Source organism: Odocoileus virginianus, chromosome 18 (genome assembly GCF_023699985.2).
Source record: "Odocoileus virginianus isolate 20LAN1187 ecotype Illinois chromosome 18, Ovbor_1.2, whole genome shotgun sequence".
Lineage (NCBI taxonomy): Eukaryota > Metazoa > Chordata > Mammalia > Artiodactyla > Cervidae > Odocoileus > Odocoileus virginianus.
Window position 1 is genome coordinate 3,782,203 of NC_069691.1, and position 18,733 is coordinate 3,800,935.

General features: G+C 51.2%; 2 protein-coding genes across 11 annotated transcripts; both read left to right on the top strand.

The window, feature by feature from the left end:
- The first annotated feature begins 2,734 nt into the window (after window positions 1-2,734).
- Window positions 2,735-10,548, top strand: PIGO (phosphatidylinositol glycan anchor biosynthesis class O). Of its 7 annotated transcripts, none has more exons than XM_020880413.2 (11): window positions 2,735-2,872; window positions 3,896-3,932; window positions 4,985-5,128; window positions 5,316-5,439; window positions 5,749-5,908; window positions 6,250-6,429; window positions 6,678-8,202; window positions 8,745-8,948; window positions 9,158-9,372; window positions 9,977-10,047; window positions 10,200-10,548. In XM_020880413.2, exons 1-11 carry the CDS (start codon window positions 2,774-2,776, stop codon window positions 10,459-10,461), a joined length of 3,021 nt encoding a protein of 1,006 aa, XP_020736072.2. In that variant the 5' UTR covers window positions 2,735-2,773; the 3' UTR covers window positions 10,462-10,548. The 7 variants fall into 7 exon arrangements, with proteins under 7 accessions (XP_020736072.2, XP_020736067.2, XP_020736068.2 ...); XM_020880408.2 differs by having other exon boundaries at window positions 2,795-2,872; window positions 3,487-4,407; XM_020880409.2 differs by having other exon boundaries at window positions 2,833-3,659; window positions 3,867-4,407.
- Window positions 10,549-10,646: 98 nt separating this feature from the next.
- Window positions 10,647-18,042, top strand: FANCG (FA complementation group G). 4 transcript variants are annotated; one of them, XR_002311415.2, is made up of 14 exons: window positions 10,647-12,566; window positions 12,756-12,846; window positions 13,445-13,576; window positions 13,806-14,008; window positions 14,505-14,640; window positions 14,816-14,946; window positions 15,040-15,186; window positions 15,315-15,466; window positions 15,833-15,899; window positions 16,164-16,453; window positions 16,606-16,652; window positions 16,822-16,977; window positions 17,459-17,550; window positions 17,667-17,755. XR_002311415.2 is itself a non-coding variant. In XM_020880417.2 (14 exons), exons 1-14 carry the CDS (start codon window positions 12,474-12,476, stop codon window positions 17,761-17,763), a joined length of 1,866 nt encoding a protein of 621 aa, XP_020736076.2. In that variant the 5' UTR covers window positions 10,647-12,473; the 3' UTR covers window positions 17,764-18,042. The 4 variants fall into 4 exon arrangements, 3 of the variants coding, with proteins under 3 accessions (XP_020736076.2, XP_070336403.1, XP_070336404.1); XM_020880417.2 differs by having other exon boundaries at window positions 17,427-17,550; window positions 17,667-18,042; XM_070480302.1 differs by lacking the exon at window positions 13,445-13,576 and having other exon boundaries at window positions 17,427-17,550; window positions 17,667-18,042.
- The last annotated feature ends 691 nt before the right edge of the window (window positions 18,043-18,733 follow it).

An 18,733-nucleotide genomic window follows, 5' to 3' on the forward strand; every position in this document is an offset into this window, starting at 1 on the left:
GGCCTATTGGGAACCTTCATGTGCAAGTTTTTGCCTGGCCATATGTTTTTCATTTCCCTTGGGTATATACCTACGAGTGGAATTGCTGGGTTATATGGTAACTCTGTTTAACCTTTTGAAGAACTGCCAAATTTTTCGAAAGCTGATGTATCATTTTACATTTCCAACAGCAGTTGGACCATTCAGGTATGACCTAAATCAAACCTCTTATGATTATACAGTGGAAGTGAGAAATAGATTTAAGGGACTAGATCTGATAGAGTGCCTGATGAACTATGGACAGAGGTTCGTGACATTGTATAGGAGACAGGGATCAAGACCATTCCCAAGAAAAAGAAATGCAAAAAAAGCAAAATGACTGAGGAGGCCTTACAAATAGCTGTGAAAAGAAGAGAAGTGAAAAGTAAAGGAGAAAAGAAAAGATATACCCATTTGAATGCAGAGTTCCAAAGAATAGCAAGGAGAGAGAAGAAAGCCTTCTTCAGCGATCAATGCAAAGAAATAGAGGAAAACAATAGAACAGGAAAGACTAGAGATCTCTTCAAGAAAATTAGAGATACCAAGGGAACATTTCATGCAAAGATGGGCTCAATAAAGGACAGAAATGGTATGGACCTTACAGAAGCAGAAGATATTAAGAAGAGGTGGCAAGAATACACAGAAGAACTGTACAAAAAAGATCTTCATGACCCAAATAATCATGATGGTGTGATCACTCACCTAGAGCCAGACATCCTGGAATGGGAAGTCAAGTGGGCCTTATGAAGTATCACTACAAACAAAGCTAGTGGAGGTGATGGAATTCCAGTTGAATTATTTCAAATCCTAAAAGATGATGCTGTGAAAGTGCTGCACTCAATATGTCAGCAAATTCGGAAAACTCAGCAGTGGCCACAGGACTGGACAAGGTCAGTTTTCATTCCAATCCCAAAGAAAGGCAATGCCAAAGAATGCTCAAACTACCGCACAATTGCACTCATCTCACATGCTAGTAAAGTAATGCTCAAAATTCTCCAAGCCAGGCTTCAGCAATATGTGAACCGTGAACTTCCAGATGTTCAAGCTGGGTTTAGAAAAGGCAGAGGAACCAGAGATCGAATTGCCAACATCTGCTGGATCATCGAAAAAGTAAGAGAGTTCCAGAAATACAGCTATTTCTGCTTTATTGACTATGCCAAAGCCTTTGACTGTGTGGATTACGATAAACAGTGGAAAATTCTTCAAGATGGGAATACCAGACCACCTGACCTCCCTCTTGAGAAATCTGTATGCAGGTCAGGAAGCAACAGTTAAAACTGGACGTGGAACAACAGACTGGTTCCAAACAGGAAAAAGAGTACGTCAAGGCTGTATACTGTCACCCTGTTTATTTAACTTACATGCAGAGTACATCATGAGAAACACTGGGCTGGAGGAAGCACAAGCTGGAATCAAGATAGTCTGGAGAAATATCAATAACCTCAGATATGCAGATGATACCACCCTTATGGCAGAAAGAGAAGAAGAACTAAAGAGCCTCTTGATGAAGGTGAAAGAGGAGAGTGAAAAAGTTGGCTTAAAGCTCAACATTCAGAAAACTAAGATCCTGGCATCCGGTCCCATCACTTCATGGCAAATAGGTGGGGAAACAGTGGGCACAGTGGCTGACTTTACTTTTTTGGGCTCCAAAATCACTGCAGATGGTGATTGCAGCCATGAAATTTAAAAACGCTTACTCCTTGGAGAGAAAGTTATGACCAACCTAGACAGCATATTAAAAAGCAGAGACATTACTTTGTCAACAAAGATCCATCTAGCCAAGGCTATGGTTTTTCCAGTAGTCATGTATGGATGTGAGAGTTGGACTATAAAGAAAGCTGAGCGCCAAAGAATTGATGCTTTTGAACTGTGGTGCTGAAGACTTTTGAGAGTCCCTTGGACTGCAAGGAGATCCAAGCAGTCCATCCTAAAGGAGATCAGTCCTGGGTGTTCATTGGAAGGACTGATGCTGAAGCTGAAACTCCAATATTTTGGCCACCTGATGCGAAGAGCTGACTCATTTGAAAAGACCCTGATGCTGGCAAAGATTGAAGGCAGGAGGAGAAGGGGACGACAGAGGATGAGATGGTTAGATGGCATCACCGACTCAATGGATATGAGTTTGGGTAAACTCCAGGAGTTGGTGATGGACAGGGAGTCCTGGCTTGCTGTGGTTCATGGGGTCGCAAAGAGTTGGACACTACTGAGCAACTGAACTGAACTTTCTTCACACCCATACCAATACTTGTTATAGCTATCCTCCTGGGTTTGAAGTGATATCTCCAACATTTTGCTGATGGCTAATAATACTGAGCATCTTCTAATGTGTTAATTGGTCATTCATGTATCTTCTTTGGAGAAATGTCTATTCAGATCCTTTGCTCATTTTTGAATTGACTGTCTTTTTATTACTGAGATTCAGTAATCTTATTATTAAGATTCAGTGAAAAACTTGAGAAGGATGAATAATAAAAGCTATCATTTGGAGTCAGCTTGGCAAAAAAGGGGAAATAAATAGTATCCCTATTTTACAGACGAGGTAATGTCCAATAATGACAGTGAGTGGCAGAGCGAGGATTCAAGCTAAGTTTGGCTTCAGAAGCCTAGATCTTAGTCTTAACCAAGAATGGACAGTGGTTCCCTCAACTCTTCTAGCTTAATGCCTTGCCCCGGATTCTAAATTACTGTACTCGCCCATTAAACTCCTCAGGCCAGCCGTGCGTTCCTTGCCGAACTTCCTCGGAGGCGCCAGCAGATGGCGACGAAGACCCCTGTGGGTCGCTCTATCCGTCGCACACACCTCTGTGGTGCCGGGCCGCAGGCGCCGTCGCTGCACTTCCGGGCGCCATTCAAGGTGAGGCAGGGGCTCCCAAACCCTCTTACTCTTGCTTTTCCCATAAATTAGGGACGCTCCTACCCCACTCACAGAGCTCTCAGTCTGGCGGGCCCAGTACCCGGTCAAGGTGTCCAGCCGGAGGCCGGACAGCCATCGGAGGAGGCAAAGCCATCTGGACGTCTGGGTCCCAGCGAGGCCCAACCGCCTTAAGACCTCGCGCCTCTGCCCTGCTGAGCCCGGGAGGTTGCGCTTCTGGTCTGGTTATCCTGGGTGTCCGGAAGCGGAGTTCGACTCCTAAGTCCCCGCCAGGCGGCGCCGTCAGCCTGGCCAGGATTCCCCTGTAGCTGCGAGCCTTGGCCACCCCAGGGGTGTTGAAATTGGCGAGCAGAGGACAAGCGGGCTATTGGAGAGCAGGCTACCACCTGGAATAAGTTTCCTCTGGATTGTGTTTTCCATCGTTAGGATCTCCTGACGGCCATATACAAATTCTTATGCTCCACCCTCACAGATCCTGATTCCGGGGATCTCGGGTGACGTTTTTAATTTATTTTTACTTTTGGCTGCCCTGTGTCTTCCTGGCTTTGCGTGGGCTTTCTCTCCTTGGAGTGAGTGGGGGCTGCTCTTCCTTGCAGTGCCTGGTCTCATTGTGGTGGCTTCTCTTGTTATGGAGCACTGGGCTCTAAGAGTCCAGCTCAGGAGTTGCGGTGCACGGGCGTGTGGAATTTCTCCCGACCAGGGATCCCACCCGTGTCCCCTGTGTTGGCACGTGGATTCTTGAGCACTGGACCATCAAGGAAGTCTGAAAGTAAGCATTTTAAAAACACCTACTCCAGGTTGATGCCGGTAGTCTGCACACCTCACTTTCAGAAACTCTCGTGTAACTGATGGAGAGGACCACTGCATTGGGTTGGCTATGGAACTGTTTATCTTCAGAAGAGCTTCCAAGAGGAAGTGATTCTAACAGGGCTTTGTACTGAGAGACTAGAATATCTACTGGTTCTTTGCCTCACAGTTATGAATTCCCTCTCCTGCCACTACCAGGATGCAGAAGATCTCAGTGCTGCTTTTCCTGGCCTGGGTGAGCTTCCTCTTCTACGCCGGCATTGCTCTCTTCACCAGTGGCTTCCTGCTCACCCGTTGGGAGCTCACCAACCATAGCAGCTGTCAAGAGCCCCCAGGTCCTGGAACCCTGCCATGGGGGGGCCGAGGGGAACCTGGAGCCTGCTGGATGGCTTCCCGATTCTCTCGGCTTGTGTTGGTGGTGATAGATGCTCTGCGATTTGACTTTGCCCAGCCGCAGCGCTCACCTGTGTCTGGGGAGCCTCCTGTCTCCCTGCCTTTCCTGGGTAAAATGGGCTTCTTGCAAAGGCTCCTGGAAAGTCAGCCCCACCATGCCAGGCTCTACCAAGCCAAGGCTGACCCCCCGACCACCACCATGCAGCGCCTCAAGGCCTTAACCACCGGTTCACTGCCTACCTTTATTGATGCTGGCAGTAATTTTGCCAGCAGCGCCATAGTGGAAGATAATCTCATTAAGCAGCTTTCCAGTACAGGTTAGTCCTCCTTGGAGGCCAGCAGTACCTTGGCAAATTTCTTTAGACGTCAGAGAATCAGAACTTTGGGTGCCCAGCTGCATGTTTGACTAGCTAGTACAGGAAGGAGAAAGCGACCGCGGCCCTGCATGCAGGGAGTACAGGTGCAGGCTGTGTCCTGGAGCTGCTAATCTTTACGGGGTATTGGTTTTACTTTTGGGGAGCTCTTGCTCAAGGGGCGTGGGAGAAATGAAGAGTTGTGGGTCTGGTATCCTCACAAAGTGTGGAGGAGAAAGCAGAGGATCCAGGCCCTGTCCACTCATTGACTGGGAAAAAGCAGGATGCACCCAGGAAAAACAGAACAGCCAAGATAGAGCCAGGGTCTGAGGACTAGCAGAGCCTTTAATAGGAGCAAGTAGTAAGAGATCTGGGTGGAGTATTGTTGTCAGGGAAAGCTTCCTGGTAGAAAATGGTAGGTCTCGAAGGATAAAGAGTTGTTGAATGAATTGCTGTGCCTTAGAGTGCACGGTTGGGAATTCTGATAGATCTTTAAAAGGCCTCTCTTCTTCCTCCTCCCCTGACTCCTATGTCCGTGCAGGAAGACGTGTGGTCTTCATGGGAGATGAAACCTGGAATGATCTTTTCCCTGGAGTTTTCTCCCAAGCTTTATTCTTCCCATCCTTCAATGTCAGAGACCTAGAGACAGTGGACAATGGCATCATGAAACACCTCTACCCAACCAGTGAGCACGGGGTCCGAGGCAGGCCTGATCAAGACTGGGCGGTGGGGAGGGCTGTGTCTTTACAAATTCTGAACCTACCATGGGTGCAGTGGCCTGGGCCTCTGTCCCTGGACATAGGAATATCAGAGCCTGGCTGGGGTTGAAGAGTGAGCCTTAATCCCATGTGCTTAGGTTCTCTCCTTCACAGTGGACAGTGACAAATGGGACGTGCTGATTACTCACTTCCTGGGTGTGGATCACTGTGGCCACAAGCATGACCCTTACCATCCTGAAATGGCTAAGAAACTTACCCAAATGGATAAAATGATCCAGTGAGTGTGGGATTTTGGCTGGGGGAGTGGGTTTGTGTCTGATGATATGTGGTCCCAAAAGAAAAAAATCCATATTTGGGGTCCCTTTCTTGGTTGAATTCTGTCTTTAGGCCTTTCTTTGACACTAGGGGGTCTCATCCATTTTGAGTAACTCAGTGTGTGGTTTTGGGCAGTAGGGTTGTGACTGAAGAGGTGTCTTTCTGCCAGATGTCTAGGCCCCACTAATGGAAGTTATGGCTGGGGGTACATGGGCCCTGAAAAAAATATTTACCTCTCCCTACCTCCTGACACATTTCTTGATCCCCCCAGGGGACTTGTGAAGCGTCTGAAGAATGACACACTGCTGGTCGTGACTGGGGACCATGGGATGACCATCAGTGGGAACCATGGAGGAGAGAGTGAGCTGGAAACCTCAGTTGCACTTTTTCTATATAGTCCCAGAGCTCTCTTCCCCAGCGCTCCTGCAGAGGTAAGTCCTAAGATGTGCTTTGTGTGCTTTCCTGCCATTCAACTTACATCATGATCATAGCATTCTTGTGGATCCCTCCATTTTAATCCCCCAAATTCATGACCCTGGGCATCCTCCACTCTTGTTTCCTGCCTAAGTCCCCTATGTCTTCCACCCCAAACACTGACCTTACCTCTTTTTTTTTTTGGCTTCTCTACATGGCATGAGGGATCTTAGTTCACCAACCAAGGATCGAACCTATTCTCCCTGCGGTAAAATCACAGAGTCTTAACCACTGGACCTGGAAGTCCCCAGACCTCACCTCTTTGGTAAACCTGTTGACCCTTGTCCTTGTTCTCTAGAAGCCAGAGATAATTCCTCAGATCAGCCTTGTGCCTACGCTGGCCCTGCTGCTGGGCCTGCCCATCCCATTTGGAAACATCGGGGAGGTGATAGCTGAGGTGTTCTCAGAGATTGAAGACTCCCAGCCTCGCTTCTCTGCTCTGGCCCAAGCCTCAGCTCTGCATCTCAATGCCCAGCAGGTAAGTAATGGGCTGGGCTTCCAGGTGACAGAGTTAGGTTGGGCATGGGAGAAACATAATAACCCACTTGGTTATCCCTTGTTCAGTCTTAATCACACATTCCGGAGCCATATCCTCCCTCTCCCTCTGTCCTAGAGAGATTTTGGGTTCCTGATTTCCAGGTACCCTCTTTGGTAGTACCTATCTTTGCCCGTGTCCCAATTTATGTCTCTGAGCTTCTCCCCTTGGCCCCTGATCTTTTTTGCCAGGTGTCTCGATTTCTTCACACCTACTCAGCCACCGCTCAGGACCTTCAAGTACAGAAGCTGCATCGATTGCAGAAGCTCTTCTCCAAGGCTTCTGCTGACTACCAGCGCCATCGGCAGAGCCCCCAGGGGGCCGAGGCAGCGCTCCAGACTGTGATTCCTGAGCTGCAGCAGTTCCTGCGGGGAGTTCGGGCCATGTGCATTGAGTCTTGGGCTCGTTTTTCTCTGGTCCGCATGGCAGGGGGTGCTGCTCTTTTGGCTGCTACCTGCTTTCTTTGCCTACTGGTATCCCAGTGGGCAGCATCCCCAGCCTTCTATTTCGGCCCTCTCCTAAAACCCATGGCCTCGGGCCTGAGCGGGGCCATGGTGTGTGCTGGACTCCTGGCATCCACTGGGCTGAAGCTGGATTTTGTGGTTGCAGGGGCCATGGCTGCAGTGGGCTCGCTCCTGCCTTTTCTGTGGAAAGCTTGGGCGAGCTGGGGCTCGAGAAGGCCCCTGGCATCTCTCCTTCCTATGCCCGGGCCAGTCCTGTTACTCCTGCTCCTTCGCTTTGCGGGTTTCTTCTCCGATAGCTATATTATAACCGAGGCCAGGGTTGCCCCCTTCCTTTTGATCTCACTCATCTTGCTCCTGGTTGCCCGACTTCACTGGGAGGGCAGACTGCTGCCACCTAAGCTACTCTCGATGCCTCGCCTTGGCTTTTTGACTCCAACAGGCCCCCCGCAATACAGTGCCATGCATGCCGTGGGACTTGGAGTTGGGTTGCTTTTATGTATAAGGCTAGCAGGACTTTTTTATCGCTGCCATGAAGAGACACCTGTTTGCAGCTCCTCTCCCTTGCTGAATCCCTTGCGATCCACAGTGGGCGGTCGAGCCAAGAATTTGTGGTACGGAGCTTGTGTCGGGGCGCTGGTGGCCCTGTTAGCCTCGGTGCGGCTGTGGCTTCGCTGCTATGGTAATCTCAAGAGCCCTGAGCCCCCCGTGCTCTTTGTGCGCTGGGGGCTGCCCCTCATAGGGCTGGGCACTGCCGCCTATTGGGCATTGGCATCAGGGGCAGATGAAGCACCGCCCCGTCTCCGGGCCCTGGTCTCTGGGGCGTCAGTTATGTTGCCTCGGGCTGTGGCAGGGTTGGCCGCCTCAGGGCTCCTGCTGCTGCTCTGGAGGCCTGTGACGGTGCTGGTGAAGGCCACAGCAGGTGCTCCAAGGGCCAGGACAGTCGTCACTCCCTTCTCAGGCCCCCCCACTTCTCAGGCTGACCTGGATTACGTGGTTCCTCAAATCTACCGACACATGCAAGAGGAGTTCCGGGGCCGGCTAGAGAGGACCAAATCTCAGGGTCTGCTGACGGTGGCCGCCTATCAGTTGGGGAGCGTCTACTCAGCTGCTGTGGTCACGGCCCTCACTCTCTTGGCCTTCCCACTTCTGCTATTGCATGCAGAGCGCATTAGCCTTGTGTTCCTGCTTCTGTTTCTGCAGAGCTTCCTTCTCCTGCATCTGCTTGCTGCCGGGATACCCATCACCACCCCTGGTAAATACATGTCTCAGCCCTGACTCATCCACGGACAGTAGGGATGTAAGTTCGGCCCCTCTTACCTTTAGGGAGGAGTTGCTCCTCAGGATCTTCACCTTGATGCAGGGTCTCACCCCCAGGCAAGAGGGTCTTCCTGATGGCCTCTCTCTCATCTGCTGTGGCCAAGCTAACTGAACCCTCCCAGTTGACTTTCAGGGCCAGCAGAATTCATGGAGGAGATAGACACACAGTACTCTAAGACTCAGTTTTTATGGAAATGCTGCATCCTCATGAGTGCATTTCCTGATTTTCCAGTGATGAGAGATAGTGAACTGTGTGTATATGAGAGAAAGAAGTTGTCCACAGATTAGAGCAGTGGGGTTTTGTGCCAGGGAGGGAATTTGAATAACAGAGTGCTGATCATTAGAAGGTTGGGGTGTTGGGGATGCGTGTGTGTAGGAGACTTAGCGCTGAGGCGGTTGTTGTGTGTGGTCTCGGGGCAGTGGGCTGTGGGGTAGGGAGTGGGACGTGACTGTAAAGAGGCATATCTGTCCCCCCAGGTCCTTTCACAGTGCCGTGGCATGCCGTCTTTGCGTGGGCCCTCACGGCCGCACAGACCTTCTATACCACCGGCCACCAGCCTGTCTTTTCCGCCATCCAATGGCACGCAGCCTTCGTGGGAGTCTCAGAGAGTCGTGACTTTACCTGGCTGTCTGCTTTCCTGGTGGGAGCCAACACCTTTGCCTCCCATATTCTCTTCGCAGGTACCTCCTCCTTCCTCCCTTGCTTCCACTGTGGCTTTGTGGAAGGAAAGGAGGCCCCTGCATTTGAGTAGGGAAAGATTATTTGTTAGATCTTTGGCACCCCTTGGCCTGTGCTGATTGGAGGCTGAGCCAGCTAGAGTATGTGGGGGACAGGGTCACCTGGTCCATGGGTCTTCCGTTGATTCTAGCCCTGCCTTTCTCTGAGGCAGTAGGTTGCCCGTTGCTCCTGCTCTGGCCCTTTCTGTGTGAGAATCAAGGATCCCGGAAGAGGCGGCAGCCCCCAGGAAATGAAGCTGAGGCCAGAGTCCGGCCTGAGGAGGAGCAGGAGCCACTGATGGAGATGCGGCTCCGGGACGCACCTCACCACTTCAGTGCCGCACTGCTGCAGCTGGGCCTCAAGTACCTCTTTGTCCTTGGTATTCAGGTGGGTGCCAGGAACAGATCATGGAGTGAGTGATCTTCTCACATGCGTGGACATCGCCTTCTTTCACACTTTGCCAAAACCCTAGGAGAGAGCCTTGACTGAGACTTAGATAAGTGAAGTGATTACCCAAAGGCCAGTGACCTCAAATGGCAATACTGAGACTTGAACCTAGGTCTCCATCCTAGTCTTGGATTGTTTCCTCTCTACAGGCTAGATCTGGACTTCATGGTTGCATTTGGGGATTACTCTATTGGACAGACTGGAAAAGCTGAGGTGATGGTCAGGATTCTTTCCCAAGCTGTGATAATTAATCTTCCTTTCATTCAGAGGCAGAGTGTGTGACTCTTGACATTCCCTCCACCCTGAGAGGCCGAGCCTGAGTGTTAAGAGACACAGATAAATAGTGCTTGTCCACGGTCACACTGCAAGTCATAGTAGGGCCAAGAAAAGAATTAGGTTTCCTAACTCTTACCCCAGAGTTCTTCACTGACAGGTACTGCTTCCCTTCCCCTTCCATTCTTCACAGGGGTCTACAGCAACTCTCTGCTTGGCCCGCTTCCTCCCCCCCTTCCCAAATGACTTGATGCCTCCTCTCTTCCCTCAGATTCTGGCCTGTGCCTTGGCAGCCTCCATCCTCCGCAGGCATCTCTTGGTCTGGAAGGTGTTTGCCCCCAAGTGAGTGGATCTGCTTGAGAAATGTTGCTGTGGGGAGGGTGGACCTTGGAGCAAACAATGAACATCCAGAATGGACAAGGTTTTGCCTCAGTGGGGAAAAGACTCTAGATCTACTGTTTGTGTCCTTTGAGATTCTCTACCTTTCTTTGCAGGTTCATTTTTGAGGCCGTGGGCTTCATTGTGAGCAGCGTGGGACTTTGTCTAGGCATAGCTTTGGTGATGCGAGTAGATGGTGCTGTGAGCTCCTGGTTCAGGCAGTTAGTTCTAACCCAGCAGAAAGCTGGAGAAAAATCTAGCCTGGTCTATACGGGTGCTGGATCATCTGCAAGAGAAGCTCAGCCACACCTCTTACCGCCATGCAGCCAGGACCTACTGACATCTGGGACTTCATTATTTTATAATTCAAGATCATAGTGGAGCCTAATTCCTGACTCCTGCATTGGATACATCTGAGGAACTGAGGGGCAGTCTCCAAAGTGGAATAAAATAATAATGTAATTATATGTGTCTGAGGTGTGGGGAAGCCCCGACTGTCCTATAGGGGATATGAGGAAGTTCTGTCTCCCTTATCCAGGCACAGATGGGATCAGCTGTCTTACACAGACCTGGCTGCATCTAAGACCCTTTGAGAAGTGGTTAGAGTTGTCTGAATTCACTTCTCCCAACTCTTTGCAAATCACCACTGTTTTTCCACCTGCCATTTCCCTTTGCCATGGGATGTATCTTACTAAATTCTTTTGCTTTGGCCGATGACAGAGCCGTGTCATGGCGCACAGGCTCACTGTCTGAAGCCCCAGGAATGCTGTGATCCTCGGTGTGTGCTCACTTCAGAACACTCTCTGCCCTCTCTCCTGTGGAGGCCTCCCTGGAGCAGACCTGCTTGCCCATCTCACACACCTTGTCCCATTGATTATTCCTGATTTGGGGCCAAAACCGTATGAATCTGAAGATCCTCAGGTGTCTCCGGCGCCCCTCTATGTTGTGTTAAAGTGCTGGCATGAAATCCTCATGGAAATGTCCACTCAAAAAATGGGAAAGCGGTTTCTGAGGAGAAGGGTCAGCACTGGGGTTTGAGGGAACCCAGAACAGGAAGAGATGAGACCACTTGAAGAGATGAGGTATATGATTTGCAAATAATTTCTCCCACTTTGTGACTTTTCTTTGACTTTTCTTGTATTTCTTTTCTATTGAGAAATCATCTCTGAATTTTCCCCCCAGTTTTACTGAGATATAATTGACATCACTGTTTAAGGTGTACAGCACAATGGTTTGACTTACATCTTTGATGGTGTCTTTGTGGCAGAAGAGGTTTTAATTTTATTGGAGTCCAGTTTATCCATGTTTAGTTGACTGTGTAGATGGCAAGGGTCGCAGTTTGTTTTTTCTTTGCATGTGGAGCTCCAGTTCTGTTGCCTCCATTTGTTGAGGATTGGGCAGGTACATCTGAGCAGTGCAGGGGGCACAAGCGTGGGGCTGCGCCGCCAGCCAGTCGGACCGCATGTGGTTGAACAGACTGGTGGGCATGCTGGTGCTTCATGGTGATAGGATGTGCTGATTACCAAGGGCCTCCGTCTCCGGTCGTTCTCAATTATTTAACTTATGACTGTGCTAGGTCTTTGGTGCTGCACCTAAACTTTCTCTAGTTGCCAGGAGCAGGGCCACGCTTCCTTGTGGTGGGTGGGCTTCTCCTTGGGCGACTTCTCTTGTTGCAGCTGGCAGAATCCGTAGTTGTGGCTCCGGGGCTTAGTTGCCCCGAGGAATGTGGGATCCTCCTCCATCAGGGATCGAACCGTGATCGCCGTATTGGGGATCTCAACCAATGGACCACCAGGAAGTCCTGGTCCACACTTTTTGAAGAGACTTCTTGGGGCTGGACTTTTCCTGGCGGCTCCCACTGGTACTACAACTCCCAGCATGCATAGGGCGGGCCAGCCTGCCGCGGCGGGGGAGGTTCCCGGCCCGTGTGGGCCTTTGGCTGGGAGGGAAGGGCTTCGCCGCAGGTTCCGGGTGTTTGAGGTCAACTTCCCAAGGCTTTGGCGGCCTCGACGGCTGAACAGCGGGACGGCGAGCCCTACGACCTCCCCCACTCAGACACGCCTCCCGCCTCTGGTCTGGCCCCTTCTTTCAATTTCCCGCGAGGAGTAAGTAACCCTTGAAGACGACCAACCGGCGCCTAGCATTTTGCCAACCGGGCCAACCAGAAGCGCGGGTGAAAAGGCGGAGGTGGAATCCCCGCCAAGCAGGGGACAGTCCGTTCTCCCGGAAAAGGTAGGCCGTCCTGACTGGAACCCCGCGAACAGCGAAGGATTCTTGGCCCGGAGCAGAAGTGCACGAACCCTTTCTTCCTTGCTCAGTGGGGGCTTCAGAGGGGCCAGGCTTACCCTTCAGCAGCCCCCTTCAGGTGTCTGGGCCCAGCCTTGGCTATCATGGCTCACAAGACTCTGGGCTCTTCAGCCTCACACGTCAGCTGCCTGGACCTGTGGAGGGAAAAGAATGACCAGCTAGTTCGACAGGCCAAGGTAACGCGGTTGCTGGGACCCTTGCTTTGCAACCCCCAGATACCAGGACGAGGGTAGGCAGTGGATTTACTCTGGCCAGTGGGGAGGGGCTGAGCTTGACCTCCCCTAAAGAACCAGAAATGGCTGGAGAATGACACCTCTTGCCACAGCTGCAAGGAAAGTACTGTTACCCCATCCGACATCTGACAGGTTGCTGAGGACTCAAGTCTGCCTCTGAGGCGACAGCAGTTGGCTCGGGATGCACTGGAGGGGCTCAGGGGACTCCTCTGTAGTCTGCGGGGTAAGTAGGGCCTCCCCAGGATGGTCACCCTCCCTCCGCAGCCAGAGGCCAGTTCCTCTAATGCATGTCTGGAATTGCGGCGATTACTTAGGGGGTAAGGGGTCCTGTTTAAGACACAGACAGGACTGGAATGGAATCATCTTTGTACAGGTGAATATCTCCCTTACACACACACACACACAGAAGCATTTGAAAAAGCGGTTTCCATTACACACACACACACACACACACACACACACACACAAAGCATTTGAAAAAGCGGTTTCCATTACACACACACACACACACACAGAAGCATTTGAAAAAGCGGTTTCCATTACACACACACACACACACACACACACACACACAAGCATTTGAAAAAGCGGTTTCCATTACACACACACACACACACACACACACACAAGCATTTGAAAAAGCGGTTTCCATTACACACACACACATTTGAAAAAGCAGTTTCCAAGATGGCCTATTTGGAAAACATTCTGGCCGTTCTATAATCTACCAGAGTGGGTTCTTTATTGAGGCCCTTTTGGTTGGGGTGGGGTGATCTCTTTCACCCGAGAGTGGTCTGTGAGATCAGCGTTTGTTGCTCCAGGGCTCCCCGCGACTGTTTCTGTTCTCCCTTTGGAACTGACTGTCATCTGCAACTTTATTACCCTGAGGGCAAACCTGGCCCAGGGTTTCACTGAGGACATGGCACAGGATATCCAGCAGGGCCTAGAGAGAGGTGAGGGCCAGAGACTGCCTTCCGTGCCCCTGCCAGCCTCAGTCTGGGCTTAAGTTCTTGCAGGGGGGATAGGAGGAACAACATAATCTGTCACCTCCACAGAGATGCCCTTCTTTGACCCTCCATGTGTCCCTCAGACCAGGAGCACCTTTGTGACCTTCGGGCTCCTGGAGAGAGGGAAAGCCAGATGAGGCTGCATCTCAGCTCTGTGTGTGTGTCTACTCTACAGTGCTGGAGACGCAGGGGCAGCCGGAAGCCAGGCCGGAACACGGGCTCAGGGGGCTGTGGGACTCCGCCCTCCGTGTTTCCTCCCTCCTGCCGGAGCTGCTCCCTGCCTTTCACCACCTTGCCGGCCTGCAGGCTGCCCTCTGGCTGACCACGAACCGTCTTGGGGACCTGACCTTGCTGCTGCAGACCCTGACTGTTAGCCAGGTAATTCAGATAGTGATCTGGATCAAAGGGTCTCTTTCCTCCTCCCACCCTTCCTAGCTGCAGTATCATCATTATGTGCTGAAAAGGCTGCTGGGTTGGTGTTCAGAAGACCTTGGTTCTCTCAGGACTCTTAGGTGACCTTGCTCTGATTTGTTCCTCATTGGAGGGATTTTCTTGGGAGCTTGATTATCTTGGGTAGAATTAGGGCTCTTGTGACCTTGCTGAAGTCACTTCCCTGCTTCAGTCTTTGCATCAGTAACCCAAATATGATCCCTGCTGTGTGTCCTTGTGGACTTACCCTGAGTGAGAAGACTCAAGATCATCACTGCCCCAGATTTTTCTTCCTACCTGTATCCTTTCCCCACAGCTATTAATCTCTTAGAAATGAGGGAACAAGAATCAAGAGGATCCTTGAGTTTAAAGTCCAGTCAGGGCAGACTGAGATAGAGAAGGGGTAGTTACAAGCCTGGAACCTCTCATCATCCTTCTTCCCCAGAGCAGGGCCTCTGAGGATGTGCTGCTGCTTCTGAAAACTTGGAGACCCCCAGCTGAGGAGTCAGATGCTCCGCTGACCCTGCAGGATGCCCGAGGCTTGAGGGATGTCCTTCTGACAGCATTTGCCTATCGTCAAGGCCAGTTAGCAATCTGACTTGTCCCTTGCCCTCCACTTCCTGTCTTAAGAAGTCCTCTAGGCTCACGTCTTTCCTGTCCTGTACCATTCAGGTTGGTGGGACTTCTCTGTGCTCTTCCCCATCAGGCCCGCTTGCCTTGTTGGCCTCTCTAAGCCTACAGCCTGTTTGCCCACAGGCCTCCAGGAGCTGATCACAGGGAGCTTGCCCAAGGCACTGAGCAGCCTGCATGAAGCGGCCTCAGGTCTGTGCCCACGGTCTCTGTTGGTCCAGGTGTACACAGCCCTGGGAACCTGTCTTCGTAAGATGGTAAAGACTGTCCTAGGATGAGCTGGAGAAACCATAGCTTCCTGCTCTGTGAGGGCAGCTGAGGCTCGTGTCCTTTGTGTCCTTCACCCCCAGGGCAGTCCGCAGAGAGCTCTGCTCTACTTGGTTGCAGCCCTGAAGGAGGGATCAACCTGGGGTCCCCCGCTTCTGGAGGCCTCCAGGCTATATCAGCAACTGGGGAACATAGCAGCGGAGATTGAGAGTCTGGAGCTGCTGGTTGAGGTAAGGAACTGTGCCAGGTGAAGATGCGGGAAATGCTGAGATGCTTGTGCTGGTGTGACTAGTCAAGGTTTAAGTAGAAGGATGTATAGTTCCCGGAGATTATAGATATACTTTCTTCTTTTTATTAGGCTTTGAGTATCACTCGTATCCCTGAAGCCCATCAGCTTCTTATTGAGGTAGAGTTATTACTCCCACGACCTGACCCAGCCTCACCCCTTCACTGTGGCACACAGAGCCAGGCCAAGTACCTGCTAGCAAGCCGATGCCTACAGACAGGAAGGTGAGGTCCATCTTGCTCACCTGAGCGCCCCTCCCCACTTCTGATGCCTCCCCTGTGGTGTGACTGCTTCTGTTCTTGCAAGTTGAGAGGATAAATAAGTCAGGGGTGGGACACGGGTCCCCACAGTCAGCTTCCTGCCTTGCTACTGGACCTGAGCTGAGGACTCTACCCAGTCACTATCCTCCTATATCTTGAAAACTCTATAAAGTCTTTTCCCAGATCCAGACTGTAAATACTGTAGATCCATACTGAGCCAGTGTTGGAGTCCCACACCTCACCTTCCCCTCACCCCAGGGCCCTTAGCTAAGAGCTTTTGGAGGGCCCTGCCATGGCCTAAGGTGAGGCTCGTGGGTTATGACTCTTCAGGGCAGCGGACGCTGCAGAACATTACCTGGACCTGCTCGCCCTGTTGCTGGATGGCTCAGAGCTAAAGGTGGGTATGCCACATTTCTCTGTATTGGGGTGGGAGAGTTGGAGTTTCCTTTGGAGTAGAGCAGGAGTGCTTTTTTCTGACTTTTCCTCTGCTCTTCTTTCTGTCCATTCTGGGAGACCAGACTGGGAAGGTTCCCAGAGCAAGGGAGATCCGGGGCAGCAAGCAGTGGATGGTCCCTGCATGATACTAGAGCCTGGTGATGGTATTGGAGGTAGTAGTTCATGTCTCCTCAAGACAGTGCATTGCATTCTCTTCCCACTCCAGTTCTCCCCACCACCTTGCCCCCCAGGGCCCTGTATGCCTGAGTTGTTTTTGGAGGCAGCAGCAGCGTTGATCCAGGCAGGCCGAGCCCAGGATGCTTTGACAGTATGTGAGGAGCTGCTTAGCCGCACATCATTTCTGCTTCCCAAGAGGCCTCGGCTGTGGGAAGATGCCAGAAGAAGAACCAAAGAGTCACCACACTCTTCACCCTGGGTCTCTGCTACCCATCTGCTTCAGGGCCAAGCTTGGGTGCAACTGGGGGCCCAAAAGGAGGCAATTAGTGAATATAGCCGGTGAGTCCAGGAAGCCAACCATGACCCTAGGGGAAATGTGGGGGGATAATTTTGTGATTGGGACCTGAGTTGGTGAGCTCTATTTTTAGTCTACTCACCCCAGAGTTTCTGAGGTTGACTCTTCTCTATCCCTGCTCTCTGTCCCACTCCAGGTGTCTTGAGCTGCTCTTCCGGGCCACACCTAAGGATGAAGAACAAGGTGAGCTAGACTTAGTTTTCCTCTGTGGTGGTGGTGGTTTCCTTTCCATGTGTCCTAGTCCACCAAGAGATTTAAGAGAAAGGGACTCCAAACACAAGAGATACGGCATTGAGGTTTTGGGGAAAGTCTGGCTGGAAACAAATGTCTTGATTTTTGGAGAGGTCCTCAGGGCCTGCTTCCAGCTGTGAGCAGGGGTGTACATCAGATATGGCACTACAACAGCTTCGGACAGCTGCCCTGATTAGTCGTGGACTGGAATGGGTGGCCCTTGGCCAGGATATCAAAGCCCTACAGGACTTCCTTCTCAGTGTGCAGATGTGTCCAGGTAGGTACGTGTGCAGGCCGTCAGCTGTGCATGGATGTGTAAGGACAGAGAGGGGGAGGTACTTGGGGATTAGTGTAAGAGTATGCTCCTTGATAGGAGGGGTGGATGGGGTTGTGCCTGTATATATGTAGGGATACATAACAGTTGTGCAGACATATGCAAGACATACACGCATGTGTGAAGGCCTCCCAGGAGTTCTCTAGGCTTCCTAATGTCTTCAGACACAAAGACCGTGCCTGTGCTGAGAGTATGTTGGGCAGGAGCAGGGTCAGCTGAGCCCTTTGTCCTGGGCAGGGAGTGCCCAGGTTTAGGCATTGTTGGCAATGATGTACCCCTGATTCCATGTAGGCAACACACATCCCTGCTCTAGGCCTTAGTTTCCCCTTTTATAAAATGATTTTAAGTCTGTGTCAAGTTCTAAGGCCCTGTGCTCTGGGGTGGCGCTACAGGTAATCAAGATGCTTCCTATCACCTGCTTCAGACTCTGAGGAGGCTGGATCGGAGAGATGAGGCCACTGCTCTCTGGCGGAGGCTGGAGGCCCAAACTGAGTTGCTACTGGAGAATACTGCATGGTGAGGTTAAGGGGGCAGCTGGCTTCTAGAGTCCTTAGGGCTATTGGGGGTGGTAGTGAATTAAGGGAGTGATCTTCTGCCTATCCTCCCTTAGACATCACCCTTTTTGCTTTCAGGTCCCTCCCCCTGTACTTAGAAACCTGTTTGGGCTGGATCCGTCCCCCTGACCGTGAAACCCTTCGTGAGGAATTTCAGACATCTGGAGACTTGTGACCTGTAGCTGCCATGTTTCAAAGAACCAGAACTGGGGCCTCAGTGGGCCATCTGTGGGGAGGGCTTTCTGCTATCCCATCCTTGGGAAATGTGGCTGGAGCTGACCATTCCAGTATATGTCTGGCATTGGAGAGGTTGGTGGTAGTCCTGCAAAATTTGGTCTGGTTACTGCTATTCTGATTCCAGAGAAGCCCTGCTTCCACCAACAAGGCATTGACTTGCTCATAGCACCTTTTATCCTGTTTCCCTTTTCATGTGTTGAGTAAAATTTCATATCTACCTGTTGTCTGCCTACTATATATACTTGACGTGGGAAGGCTCACAGCTTTCTGATTCAGTTGAGTGCCAGTTGTCCATGATACCCTCTCCCAACATCATCTACCTTATGAGCCTCGAGAAGGGGCTAAGGGAATCCTTACTCAAAAAGCAGTGCCTTTAATCCTTGCTGCTGCTGCTGCTACCTTTGCTAAATCGTTTCAGTTGTGTCCGACTCTGTGCGACCCCATAGACGGCAGCCCACCAGGCTCCCCCGTCCCTGGGATTCTCCAGGCAAGAACACTGGAGTGGGTTGCCATTTCCTTCTCCAATGCGTGAAAGTGAAGTCGCTCAGTCGTGTCCGACTCTTAGGGACCCCATGGACCGCTGCTTACCAGACTCCTCCGTCCATGGGATTTTCCAGGCAAGAGTACTGGAGTGGGGTGCCATTGCCTTCTCCGTTAATCCTTGTTACCTGAAAGCAAAAATTCTTAGAGGCGAGAAACAAGCAGACCTCTGAGTCTCAGATTCCCACCCCCACCCTAATCCCAAATTTGGATTTCCACTGTCTGAGTCAACTATGTCTGTGTCAATAGGGGGTGAAGGGTGAATTCAGTCAACGGGCCCCCAAAGCTGCATATTGAATATAGTTAGCGCGACCTGGCGATTTGGACATGAATTTGAGCAAACTCTGGGAGCTAGTGAAAGTAAAGAC